At 47.2% G+C, this 14,632-nt stretch overlaps 1 protein-coding gene across 1 annotated transcript; it reads left to right on the top strand.

Moving 5' to 3' along the window:
- Nucleotides 1–12,503: 12,503 nt before the first annotated feature.
- Nucleotides 12,504–13,184, top strand: LOC120988452 (histone-binding protein N1/N2-like). The gene has a single exon (XM_040415940.1). It carries the CDS (start codon nucleotides 12,504–12,506, stop codon nucleotides 13,182–13,184), a length of 681 nt encoding a protein of 226 aa, XP_040271874.1.
- The last annotated feature ends 1,448 nt before the right edge of the window (nucleotides 13,185–14,632 follow it).

The following is a 14,632-nucleotide window of genomic DNA, read 5'->3' on the forward strand; positions in this document are numbered from 1 at the left end:
CTCAACCATTGAAAGGGGATCCCTCCTTTATCCCAAACAGCAAAATCCTGTGCATAAGGAGGTTCCACTACTGGATATAGGCACTAATAGTGAAAACAAAAATAGAAACACAAACAACATTATCAAGGACAAGGGCAGAAGGAATCTGTTTGTAACACAATATAGTACAGAGTACCAACAGATATGTCATATTATAAAAAAACATTTTCCTGTCCTGTCTTATGATAGAGAATGGACTGACATAGTTGCAGATGGGGTTAAATGCGCAGCCAGACGGGCGCCCACAATTGCAAACTATGTCAGCCCCAGCCTATACCAAGAAGACAAAAAGTCGCAACCAGTGTGGCTTAGGACTAAGGGGAGTTATAGGTGTGGACACCACAGATGCATTTGCTGCACACATATGATGAAATCCAAAACCTTTTCCTCAACTGTAAACAACAGAGTCTTTCCAATGAAAGCGTATCTTAACTGCAATACAACCCACGCTGTCTACCTGATCACCTGCACAAAGTGCAAACTGCAATACGTGGGTTGTACTATTAATGCAATAAAATCCAGGATACGCAAACACCTCTCTGATGTGCCCCACCATGGCAGTCGCAATGTGTCTGCAGCTAGTCTGCATTTTGCTGTCTGCCATGGTGGGGGACACATCAGATATGATAGTACAAGGCATAGAAAAAGTTTTTCTGCCTAAACGTGGAGGAGACCATAGAAGAAAATTATTAAACAGGGAATCCTTTTGGATTTTTTCACTGAATACACGCCAACCTGAGGGGCTCAATAAACGCCTAGATCTGATTTTGCAGCAATAATTCTCATGCTAATAATATTTTGGCATGTGAATTTCTTCCTTTCCTGAGAATGCTACAACACATTTCTGGTGACCTGATTTCCATTACATTCCACCATGGTTTGCTAGAATATTGCTGTATATCTGGCTCATACCCCATGTATCCTCTATATATGTATACCCTTGTATGACATAGTTTTTTTCATAGTCACTATACTTTTATTTTCTCTATGCATACATATGGTTATATATTTTTGTTTTTTCTTTCATTTAATTTTCATGAGAAGAGTTAACTGGAAGTGTGGCACCTTTTCCTGGGGGCGGTTACAGGCCTGTGGAAACAATCAGTGAACACAGGTGCACCCTCCCCTTTAAAAGGTCTCACTTTTAATGTCTTTCTGTGTCATGAAGAAGGGCTGGAAATGTCTCTGATAGCCCGAAACATGTAGACAAGACAAGACTGCTAAATTTTTGTATTTCTTGGATGAGTTTTTAACCGCAAGCTGAATAAACGCAATTCCTTTAAAGTGGAGCTGGATTTTTCTCAACTTCTTTCTACAATACTTTATATGGTACATGCTGTTGCATCCCCAATAATAAATACCCTCAGCCATCTTGGATTCTGCCATTTTCCAGTGTACTTAGTGCAGGGAGACACGTCAGCAGGGGCTAGGGACAGTGCTAGAAAAAACTTTATTGTTCTAAAAAAACGATTTACAAGTGAAAGGAAAGATTATTCAAGGTGTAGGGAAAGGATAGGGAGGAACCATTCCACAGCATTTATGTTGAACAGGGTTCAGTAGGGGAGGTTACAGCCTGGGTAATAGGAACAATCCTATTATACTTTGCTGCACTGACTGGGCACCCAAATTGACATTATACAGCTCTGTAATTCCAGCAAACCGTTCCTGTTATTAAGGTGCAATTGCTGCCTGATACAGCCATTAACAGGTTTATTGCAAGGAAATATGTATACGTTTTATTTGCCCTTGTGCGGTGCAGTTGTAAAGCATTTTTTGGCTTGCATTAGTGGGAAAAAAGGGCTTATTAGCCGTTGTATGGTGAAGTGCAAAAATGACAGCCCTTTTTGTCATTATTAGTGGCAAAAGTAAAATATATTTGCCGTTCAGAGGTGCAGTTTTATGTTCTAAAGAAATTTGTGGCATGTATTAGTGGCAAAAGAAAAATATATTTGCCGTTCAGCCAAGCAGTTATATGTTCTAAAGCCCTTTTTGTTGTGCATTAGTGGCAAAAGTAAAATATATTTGCCGTTCAGCAGTGCAGTTATATGTTATAAAGCCTTTTGTGGCGTGTATAAGTGGAAAAAGAAAAATATATTTGCCAATCATCGGAGCAGTTAAATGTTCTAAAGCCTTTTGTCGCGTGTATAAGTGGAAAAAGAAAAATATATTTGCCGTTCAGCGGTGCAGTTATATATTTTAAAGCCATTTAGGGTGTGTATAAGTGGGAAAATAAAAATATTTTTGCTGTTTAGTGGTGCAGTTAAATGTGCTAAAGCCCTTTTTGTCGAGCATTAGTGGCAAAAGTAAAATATATTTGCCATTCAGCAGTGTAGTTATATGTTCTAAAGACTTTTGTGGCGTGTATAAGTGGAAAAAGAGAAATATATTTGTCGTTCAGCCGTGCAGTTAAATGTTCTAAAGCTATTTGTGGCGTGTATTAGTTGCAAAAGAAAAATATATTTGCCGTTCAGCAGTGTAGTTATATGTTCTAAAGCCATTTGTGGCGTGTATTAGTGGCAAAAGAAATATATATTTGACGTTAAGTGGTGCAGTTATATGTTCTAAAGCCCTTTGTGGCATGTATAAGTGGAAAAAGAGAAATATATTTGTCGTTTAGCCATGCAGTTATATGTTCTAAAGCCTTTTATGGCGTGTATTAGTTGCAAAAGGAAAATATATTTGCCGTTCAGCGGAGCAGGTAAATCTTCTAAGGCCTTTTGTGGCGTGTATATGTAAGCCGTCTACCGGGGTGGGCTCCCCAGGATACAGCGAAGTCACAGACAAGAAAAGCGACACTGACACCAGCTTTATATGCAAGAACAGAAACTTTACTTTAACAATAGGGAAAACACAACAATATAAATATACACAGACTAAGTTATACCCCAGGCCCACAGTCACCGTCCCTGTCCGAGGGACAGGCCTAGCCAGATGGTGCACACAGCAGAGCCTGCAAGTCGTGCCGTGCCGCTAAAGAGGACACACCTAGCCGGTGGCGGACGCAGCAGAGCCTGCAAGTCAAATACTGCGCCGCAGTCCAGTACAGTAAGGCCTAGCAAAACATATAACCCTATCTATCTATCTAACTACTATAAGGCCTAGGCTAGTCTCTGTTACTTCAGGCGCCACACAGTAGAATACAATCAGTAACCAGATGTACTGACCTGCGTCCGTTCTGGGCCTGAGGATGCCGCTTACCCGGGATGGCCACCAACCTCTTAGCAACCATGCGGCCTTCCTTGATAATAAGACTTCTGCCCACACGCTTTACACTGTCTTCCTGGAGCAATCTCTCTTTCAAAGAGCCGGATCCAGTAAGGGGACAACAGCTAATCTCCTTCCTCTGCGTGTCCATTCACTCCCGGATATCCGCAAGCCAGGATGGAATCAGATTCAGTCTCTTAAAGAACATTGCTTGCACCATGTCATATCAGCACTTCCTGGTTTTCAGAAGCAGCTAGCATGAGTCATCATCTGCTTTGCATATGCAGATCCCAGAGTGTGCTGACTGTGCTGCAAAACAGTGGCCTCTAGTGCCCGGAAAGCCAAATGACAGCTCCAATACAATTTAAACGTAAACATTTACAGGCAGAGTTTATGCACAATCTCACATATAAGTTGAAAAAGATAAATATATTTGCCGTTCAGCTGTGCAGTTATATGTTCTAAAGCCTTTTGTGGCATGTATTAGTGGAAAAAGAAAAATATATTTGCTGTTCAGCGGTGCAGTTATGTTTTAAAGCCTTTTGTGGCGTGTATTAGTGACAAAAGTAAAATGTATTTGCCGTTCAGCGGAGCAGTGAAATGTTCTAAAGCCTTTTGTGGTGTGTATAAGTGGAAAAAGAAAAATATATTTGCCGTTCAGCAGTGCAGTTATATGTTATAAAGCCCTTTTTGTGGTGTGTATAAGTGGAAAAAGAAAAATATATTTGCCGTTCAGCGATGCATTTATATGTTATTAAGCCCTTTCAGTCGTGTAATAGTTGGGGAAAAAAAGGGCTTATTAGCCGTTGTGTGGTGAAGTGAGAAAATTACTGACTTTTTTGGGGTGTTTTAATTTCCTTTTTATTTATTTATTTGATCTAACAGTATGTCAGACAGAGAAGTGCCAGACCCTGCACAGCGAGGGTCCAACAAGGTGGAGAGCCAGAAGTCATCCCTCTGCTGAATGGTGACAATTCGGCTGTCACTAGGCAAGCAATTGAGCATGCATTGGGCCATTTGTGCAAATGACTTGGAGGGACTCCCTGCCTCCATCTCCACTGCATACTGCCACGGTGTGTCTTGGTCCTCTGTCTCGTCTTCCTCATCGCCCTGCAGGTCCTCTAGCTGCTCCTGCTCCTCCTTTCCTGTCACCTGAGTAGAAAAACCATCCATTTCACTACACATTGCCTGTGCCAATGTCCTCCTCCCCCTCCCCCTCCTCTTTCAGTTCAGCCTCCACAGGGCTCACGTGGCCGTGAGATCTAGGAGCCACGTCTACAGTCCCCTGACTAGCCATTGTTACCACCTTCTGTTCCAGGACATGAAACAGTGGAATTATGTTGTTCATCCCATAATCCTGGCGACTAGCAAATAATGTGGCGTCCTCAAAAGGCCTGAGCAAACGGCAGGTGTCACGCATGAGCTGCCACTGCCTAACATCGAAGTTAGGAGAGTACTCCTATCCGCTTGCATCATCAATAAATTGTTGATGGCCTTTCTCTGTTCGTATACTCGGTCCAACAAATGCAGGGTGGAATTCCAATGGGTGGAAACGTCACATATAACCCTATGTTAGGGGATGCCGTTCTGCCGCTGCAGCTTATGGAGGGTGTGCTTTGCGGTGTACGATTGGCTGAAGTGCATGCAAAGTTTCCTGCCCATTTTTAGGATGTCTTGCAAATGGGTGAAAGACTACAGGAATCACTTGACAACCAGATTGAACACATGTGCCATGCAGGGCGCACGGCTCAGCCCTCCTTGATGAAGCGCCGACACTATGTTCTTCCCGTTGTCGGTCACCATGGTTCCAATTTTAAGTTGTCGCAGAGTAAGCCAGGATTCGATTTCTTGATGAATCCCACCGAGCAGTTCCTCCCCTGTGTGACTCCATTCCATAGAGGCAAGGGGGGCAATTGCCCCCGGGCCCCCGAGTCCTTAGGGGCCCCCCACGCTGGCCCGCAACTAACTATAGGCAGGACAGTCACACGGAGATGAGCACTTCCATTGTGGAAGCGCTCATCTCCATAGTCATCTGTATTGCCGTCCTCAGGACAGCGATACAGATCGCTGTGCATCAGGGCAGGGGAGGGAGGTGTGTCCCTTCCCCTTCCTCTGATAGGCTGCAGGCACTAGGCCGGCAGCCTATCAGAGGCTGGCGCAGGCGGCGCGATGACGTCATCACGCCGCCTGAGCCCTGAGCCGTACAGCACAGGACACAGGCCCGAAGAGGCCTGAATCGCATCGCTGCCGAGGAGGTAAGTATAAGTGTTTTTTTTTTTTGTGTACAATACTGGTGGCTACTGGCACATGATGGGGGGCTCTGGCTACTGGCACATGTTGATGGGGGGGGCACAGTCTACTGGTACATGATAGGGGGGCCTATGGCTACTGGGACATGATAGGGGGGGCCTTATGGCTACTGGCACATGATAGGGGGGCCTATGGCTACTAGCACATGTTGATGGGGGGGCTCAGGCTACTGGCACATGATAGGGGCGGGGGGGGCCTATGGCTACTGGCACATGATGGGGGGGCTCTGGCTACTGGCACATGATATAGGGGGGCTCTGGCTAATGGCACATGATATGGGGGGATCTGGCTACTGGCACATGATATAGGGGGGGCTCTGGCTACTGGCACATGATATAGGGGGGGCTCTGGCTACTGGCACATGATATAGGGGGCTCTGGCTGCTGGCACATGATGGGGGGGGATCTGGATACTGGCACATGATATAGGGGGGCTCTTGCTACTGTCACATGATGGAGGGGCTCTGGCTACTGGCACATGATATAGGGGGGGCTCTGGCTACTGGCACATGATATAGGGGGGCTCTGGCTACTGGCACATGATATAGGGGGGCTCTGGCTACTGGCACATGATATAGGGTGGGGCTCTGGCTACTGGCACACGATATAGGTGGGGCTCTGGCTACTGTCACATGATGGAGGGGCTCTGGCTACTGGCACATGATAGGGGGGGCTCTGGCTACTGGCACATAATGGGGGGGTCCTCTGGATACTGGCACATGATGGGGGGGTCCTCTGGCTACTGGCACATGATATGGGGGGCTCTTGTTACTGACACATGATGGTGGGGGGGGCTCTTATTACTGGCACATGATTGGGGGGCATCTATGAGGGCACATTTTACTGGCACATTATTGGGGGACATCTATGGGGGCACTTCTTACTGGCACATTATTGGTGGGCACTATAGGGGCATCTACTGAGGCCACAAAGAACTGTTATTTTATATGGGGCTCTGTATAGGGGCATTTTATACTGGGACACATTATGGTGGGTACTATGGGGAAGGGGGGAGAGGAGTACTATGGGGTCATCTACGGGGGCACTGAGAAGGGGTATTTTATACTTACAAATTATGGGGGACACTGTGGGCATCTATTGGGGCACTATATATGGGGCATTTTATACTGGTACATTATGGGGGCACTAGGAGGGAGGGGGGAGAGGAGCACTCTGGGGGAATTTCCTGGGGTCACTATATAGTGGTATTTTATACTGGCACATTATGGGGACACTATGGGGACATTAGCTCAACTGGGGGCATTACACGGGGGTATTTTTTGCACTGTCACATTATAAGGAGAATTATTTCTACTGGGGGGACATTATGGTGGGCTTTATTACTCCCCCATGGTATGACCCCCTAGTAGCAGCACCAGCCTCTCCCTGCTCTGCTATCCCTCTGCCCCTTCTCCAAATCCTTATTATGAAATCTTTCTCATTAGGATAAAGCACAACATCATACAACCAGGTGACCACGCTGTATATATTAATGTGTGAGGTTCAAAGGTCTCTAGGACCTTAGCGTGGCTCTATATACCTCTCTGATTAGTCTTTTATAAAACATACATTTTCTTATTTACTCTTTTAAAATGTTTAGGAACTCTTAACAAAGTGATTAAAATTCCTCGGACTTGGAGAGGTGGGAGTATATGTTTTCACATTTAAATTGTATCGATTCAACCGATACACTAACTCCAGCAGGGTGCCTGATAATCTCTCAGGTTGTTCCCCCTTTATTTTGCCTTTTCAATTTGGTTCTACCTATACAACAGCTGTATATTTAGCTGTGTAGTATGTTCCCCTCTGGGATCCCTACCTCTCCAAATCCGAACTAAAAACTAAGCCTGCATCCCTACATGTTTAGCCGTATGCTTGGCGTCTTCAGGGGATGGCGTGCCATGTAGGGATGCAGGCTTAGTTTTTAGTTCGGATTTGGAGAGGTAGGGATCCCAGAGGGTAACATACTACACAGCTAAACATACAGCTGTTGTATAGGTAGAACCAAATTGAAAAGGCAAAATAAAGGGGGAACAACCTGAGAGATTATCAGGCACCCTGCTGGAGTTAGTGTATCGGTTGAATCAATACAAATTAAATGTGAAAACATATACTCCCACCTCTCCAAGTCAGGAATTTTAATCACTTTGTTAAGAGTTCCTAAACATTTGAAAAGAGTAAATAAGAAAATTTATGTTTTATAAAAGACTAATCAGAGAGGTATATAGAGCCACGCTAAGGTCCTAGAGACCTTTGAACCTCACAAAGCACAACATCAGCTCCGCCGAGCCTCTGGCCAAAGTGTTGAAGTGGCGTCCGAGATCCCCAAGGGCAAGCCAAGTAACTAAGTTTTCATGTGGAATATGTTTATGTTATACACATATAGTATACACCGTGCCCCACAATATACAGTTCTGTAAAAGTCATCAAATGTCATGGGGGGGGGGGCTTTATTGTTTTTCGCCCCAGGGCCCCATTTCACCTAGAACCGGCCCTGGGTGTAGAACAGCGTGACACTGCCATGCTTTGCACATGTGGTATGCTAGAGGGCCACCGTGACTTGTGCCTGAAGTGGAGGCTGAGGACATGGTTGAGGAGGCAGAGGCGGACATTGTCGCAGGACCAACGGCGTGACAACGTGGAGGCAGAAGCGGCGTGACCTGGCCAAGTTGCTGGTGTTGCTATGCAAGAACCACATTCACCTAGTGGGCCGTAAAGGACATGTATTGTCCCTGACCGCAGTTACAGCTCCACACGTCGGCGCTGCCATGCACTTTGGCAGTTCTGACAGGCTCAAGGACTGGCCCACCTTTTGATCTACATATTTGTGCAGGGCTGGTACTGCCTTTTTCGCAAAGAAATGACGGCTTGGGATTCTCCACCTTGGCTTGGCACAAGCCATCAGTTCTCTGAAAGGTGCAGAGTCCACCACTTGGAAAGGGAGGGACTGCAGCACCAGCAAATTGGACAGGAGCACATTCAGCTTCTGCGCCATTGGATGCATGCATGCATACTGCTGTCTCTTGGCAATTGCTTCGGTGATCGATTGCTGACCGAATGACTGACGAGGAGTAGGAGAAGGAGAAGCAGGAGCATCTGGACCAGCAGAAGATGGGAATGATAGACAGCTCCCTTCGGCTGAGGTGTCTAAAACTGGGTGCGTGCCACTGGGTGATGCAGCGGTTGCTGCAGCAGGCTGGACCACCACACGGTTCTCCCAGGCCACTTTACTGTGATGCTGTATATGTTGACGAAGGGCCGTTGTGCCAACATGGTGGCACCCTGGCCAAGTTTCACCTTCTGCCCATTTATTCTACATATGGCAACATTATCCTCCTCTGGAGGCTTAAAAAAAAAACTGCCACACCGCAGAGTAGGTGATTTCCCCCCCAACATTCCACACTGACCAACTGCTACTGCCCCTGCCTCTGTGAACCTCTGCACCACTACTTCCTGGGCATGTAGGCTGCTGCGAAGCAGATGGTCTACCCTGGGAATGTTTTGCTCCCAACCTCCCACTGCTGCCACCATGTTGACTCCCAGCCATGCTACCACCTTGCTGGCTCAGCCTCTGACTCACGGGAAAGCTGCCACCCTCTTCTCCTGATGATGATGAAGCACTTTCTGCACCCGGCTCCCAAGTGTGATCGGTTTCATCATTATCGAGTAGTGTCTGCACGTCACTGATGTCCTCCTCAACTGTCTCTAGGTCAGGAGCCTGACTGCTTGCAAAACCACCTCCCACGCCCCTCTCCTCATCACTACTTACCCACCTAGCGGAGGAAGCGGCGGATGTCTCCTCCAGATCTTGGCTGGGCAGTATCTGCTGACTGTCCTCTAGTAGCTCTACCTCGCTGAAAAGTGGAGCTGAGTCTACAGCATATAATACTTCTCGCGGTGAGGGAACAGAAAAGGACAGAGGCCGGTTGAGGACAGGTGAGAGCATAGGGCCTGCTCCCGGACCATGCCAACTAAGGGTTGTGTCTGACGAACCCACCGACTGTTGGCTGGGGGTGTCTGATGTCACTTGGGAAGAAGTGGATGACCGTGTTAACCAATCAAGAATCACTGGTTTGCTGGTCAAGACACGACCACTAGATGACCCCAGGAGCTCAGGCCTCTCGCTGCGACTCATGCTGCGACCTCTGCCTGCACCAGAAACATTTATGCCTCTGCCACATATGTGCATGGCCTGGCACTTTTTCCTGAACTAAAAAAATTAAAAGCAAATTAAAACACCCCTAAAAACGACAAAATATTTTTCTTCTTGTACTAAAATAGGCCAGGAAATGCTTTGAACACTGTGGTAATGTGTACAGTGCTGGAAGGCGTGTTGTCCCACTCGGGTACCTCAGATGGGGGAGACAGATAAAATCCAGAGAGTGGCAGTGGTCTCAGCAAAAGCATAGTTTGCTAAGACAGTTTTGTATACATTTTCTGGGCTGGATTTTACTTGGACTGGCAGTTAGGCTTGGTAGAGGGAGCTGCCAGTCCACACTCTTCCAGCACGGGTATTCCCTTTCACCCGAGGTGATCGCAGATGAGGCCTGCTCTAATCAGGCTGCGATAAAGCACCTCCCAGTGTGTCTGTCAGAGGAGTGTGTGTTGTCAGAGATTCTTTGTGCAACAGAGGCCTGCTGGAGTCTCTGGGAGAGTGGTCTCAGCTGGGCTGGCTGAGGGGCCACGGGTTAGGTGTTAGCCAGAAAGTTGAGGGACTCCATGAGGTCCGGGAAGTGACTGTCGCAAGGCCAGAGACAGGTGGACTTCTGGGCCACAATCCCCCAAAAGGACTGGACATTGTTACAGCCTAGGAAGTGCTGGAGCACAGGCTGGAAAAGCCGCATGGTCGTACCGTGTCTGAACTGTGTTATAAGTGAGGTAGGAATACTCCTGTTTAGTTAGAGCCCAGACGGGCAAGGTGTTTGTTTTGTGTTTTGTTCTGTGAAAATAAACCTCATGTTTGGACCTGTAACCCGGCTGTTGTGGAGATGATTGTGAGAATGACCCCCAAAAAATAGCTAATCCCCCACAATTGGTGGAGGATGCTGGCAGGCGTCCCTGCTGAAAGAAGGCAAAGTGGTTGCTAGGGGCAATGACATCACCGAAAGAAGCAGGTGCTGCTCGTGCTGTTCTGGACACTTTTTGCTGGGTTGCAAAGGAGTCGCTGTGTGGATTTTAAAGGGCCAGAAACCTGGTGAGAGAGACTGACTGAAAAAAAAATTTAAAACTTGGTTGACGAAAATGTCTGTTAGGCCTCATGCACACGACCGTTTTTTTTTAAGGTCCGCAAAATCAGGGTCCGTAGGTCCGTGATCCGTGACCGTTTTTTCATCCGCCAAAACGGCGGCTCGGATGCAGACCAAAACAACGGTCGTGTGCATGAGGCCTAAGCCTGTTGCAGTTGCTCCCTTGCGGGAATCTGCAGGGGAGAAGGGTATTGTGTTGCCCAAAATGCCCGTGACCAAGGCTAGGCTCGGGGTCATGAAAGTTAGAGACCCTATGCTAGCCTGGGTAAGTGGTAGCACGATACTGAAAACTAAGACTGGTATAGCGATAAATATGCTGGACAGACATGTGATTAAAAAGCACTGTCAGATAGTCTCATGTCCGATGGGAACTATCGTGACAGCTGGGCCTCAAGTGACAACTAGAACCAATGGTGCCAAGTTATCTGCATTGCCTAGTGAAAATGTGAAGTTATGTAAACTATGTGATAATGATGACACCCCTTTTCCTTTACAGGCAGTGATCAGGAAAAACGCTACCCCTGCTGGATTAATTGTATATGTGGTAGGGATGTTGATTGATGGTGAGAACACACAGCTGAAGGAACCCCCTGTGATAAACGTACAGGAAAGTGAGGCAATGCTAGAAGGTGTACCACATGTACTAGGTGCAGATAAGCAGTCTCCACAGGGTTCTATGGTTAGTGAGCTCGGGGTGCAAGATAGATGCAAGTGGTGTGACCTATAATGTGAACCAGGCACCTGAAAGAGAGCCTGAGCAAGTGCAGGTGGTTCTCACTGAGGGGGAGTCTCCAGTGAGAACTGGGTCTTGTGGACCTGATGTTACAAATATGTTCATATATGATGTGATGTTGGGCTGTGATATCGTTTCGTTTATTGTGGGGTAAGGTAGACACATCTGCAGATAGTGATGAAACTCCTGCAGAACCTGTACTTGCCCGTTTAAATGAAGGTCTAAGGGAGCTGCACATTGACCGCCATGGGAAAAGAATATTGCCTATTGAAAACAATGGTGCTGATAAGAAACATGTGAATGATGCAGAAGTGCAGATAAATGTTGTGAGCACCGAGTGGAGCAATCCTACTCTGGTGAACGTGCAAGAAAGGGTAGCAGTCCTAGAGGGTGTATCACACGTACCAGAGGTGGATATGCAGACTCCACAGTGTTTTATGGGCAATAAAGCAATGTCCTAGGTAGCGATTAACTCGGCAGTGTCCCTAGAGGTCAGCATTAATAATGACACGAGTGACATAGGTGATGTATGTGCTGTGACCATTAGCAACTCCGAGAGGGAAGCTACCAGGTCGAAGTTTTGCAAAGTTGAGGTGGTTACTAGTAGCGACCAGTTGACAGTTGTATCTGACATGACGAGAGTTAAGTGGGGAGATTTCAGCCTAGTGGCTGTGACCCATACCCAGGCTGTGGAAAATGACCTGACATGTCGGTACAGCTTCAGGCAAGAAGATGATTCCTCCCCCTCTATACGGTCCCTAGATCTGATAAAGAAGAGATTAGCTGTCTTCACAGGGTCCCTGGAAAAGAATGGTGATACTCCTATATCTGATGCCGCAGAACCCAGCGAGGAACAGTTGGACCAGGAGGCCCAAGAGCAGGGCGCTTCCAACAAACTGGTGCGAAAAACTAAGAAAAAACAGAAAAAGTTTCACCAGCCCCGGGCTGAAGAGAAATACATCTTGGCCCGATATGCCAAAGAACATGACCAAGCGAAGACGGATGCTCGGGATAGAGAGATCAAGGCCCTCTCCTTGGCTAGAGCCCTTGAAGAAGTGCAAGAGGAGCGAGATGAGTTGGAGAAGCCTAAGCCAGAGCCTGTTAAGAAGGGATCTGGAGATGGTGGTGCTGCGGGGCCGAGCGAGGGCGGAGAAGGCGGAAGATCTTTCTGCTGAGCCCGCTGATGGGGCTGATGTGAATGCAGAGGCCAAGAGACTCATGGCAATGAGTAGCCAGGACCTGGTCATGAAAGATGTTCCCTCTGCCGTCAGTGCCTTACAGAAAGCCAGCGGTCTGCTGGAGAAGAAATACCAGGAGACAGACGACCAGCATGCAGTTGGTGTCTACTACTGTGAGATGGCTCTCCTAGAGCCTAAACGATTGGAGAACAATATCCTGAGTGAACCTCTGGAGGGTTTTCCAGAAGGCGACGAGTCTGGTGAAGATCCCGATGTCCCCAGTGCCTCCAACCTTGATGAGAAAGAGGAGGAGGAGTTAAGAAGGCAAGGATATGGTCCCATGTCCATGAAGGATGAAAAGGCTAATAAAGTGAATGGAGACTCCAAAGAAACAGAGGCCGAAGAAGCTAAGGCCGAGGTCTTGAAATGGGAGAAATCCTCGGATGTTCCAGAGACCAAAGTTAAGGCGGAATGAGCGACTGCCGAAGTGGGAAAAGACACTGAAGACGCAGAAGACTCTGAAGCTGTCCGTAAACCCGAAGAAACCCCTGCTGAGAATAATGGAAAAGTGGTCCAGATGCGTGGAAAAGGAGCGAGTTGTAAGAAACATGCTCTGCTAAAGCAGCAGTGTAAAACAAAGGGAGAGCGAGGTCAAAGAATAGAAAGAGAGGGTCTGCCTGTCACATGGACACTGGAGTCTCTTAGACAATATCTATTAGGCAGAAAGTTAGTTTTTGTAAAAAACCAAGCTCTGCTGGCATGGGTGTGGAAAAATAAAGGGAACGGTGTGCGGCGGATGCCCTCTTACGAGCATACGGGTATTACAAGTGTTCACACCCACAGGTGTGAACAAAGAGGGGGGATATGTGGTAAGGTGTACTGTGCTGGAAGGCGTGTTTTCCCACTCGGGTACCTCAGATGGGTGAGACAGATAAAATCCAGAGAGTGGCAGTGGTCTCAGCAAAAGCATAGTTTGCTGAGACAGTTTTGTATGCATTTTCTGGGCTGGATTTTACTTGGACTGGCAGTTAGGCTTGGTAAAGGCAGATGCCAGTCCACACTCTTCCGACACGGGTATTCCCTTTCACCTGAGGTGATCGCAGATGAGGCCTGCTCTAATCAGGCTGCGATAAAGCACCTCCCAGTGTGTCAGTCACAGGATTGTGTGTTGTCAGAGATTCATTGTGCAACGGAGGCCTGCTGGAGTCTCTGGGAGAGTGGTCTCAGCCGGGCTGGCTGAGGGGCCACGGGGCTAGGTGTTAGCCGGAATGTTGGTGGACTCCGTGAGGCCCGGGAAGTGACTGTCGCAAGGCCAGAGACAGGTGAACTTCTGGGCCACAATCCCCCAAAATCACTGGACATTGTTACAGCCTAGGAAGTGCTGGAGCACAGGATGGAAAAGCGGCCTATTTCATTATAGAAAGTGGCCTATTTCATTATAGAAAGTGGCCTATTTCATTATAGAAAGAAAAAAAATGTAAGCACTTCACTGGTGCACTTATTTGTGGCAAAAGCGTTTAGTGGCCTATTCCAGTTTAGAAAGAAAAAATTTAAGCACCTACCCCCGAGACCACTCTCTGAGACCAGCAGGCCTCTGTTGCACAATGAATCTCTGACAACACACACTCCTCTGACTGACACACTGGGAGGTGCTTTATCGCAGCCTGATTAGAGCAGGCCTCACCTGCAATCACCTCAGGTGAAAGGGAATACTCGTGTCGGAAGAGTGTGGACTAAATGCTTTTGCCACAAATAAGAGCACCAGTGAAGTGCTTACATTTTTTCTTTCTGAACGCTTTCAGCACATAAAAATGCAGAAGTTAATTGAGAAAAAATAAAATAAAATTTGTACTGAAATAGGCCAGTAGAGATGGCATTGCAGTTCGCCTGGCGGTTGTTTCGCGGCGAACTTTGCTCATTTAC

Source organism: Bufo bufo, chromosome 1 (assembly GCF_905171765.1).
Source record: "Bufo bufo chromosome 1, aBufBuf1.1, whole genome shotgun sequence".
NCBI classification, from domain to species: domain Eukaryota; kingdom Metazoa; phylum Chordata; class Amphibia; order Anura; family Bufonidae; genus Bufo; species Bufo bufo.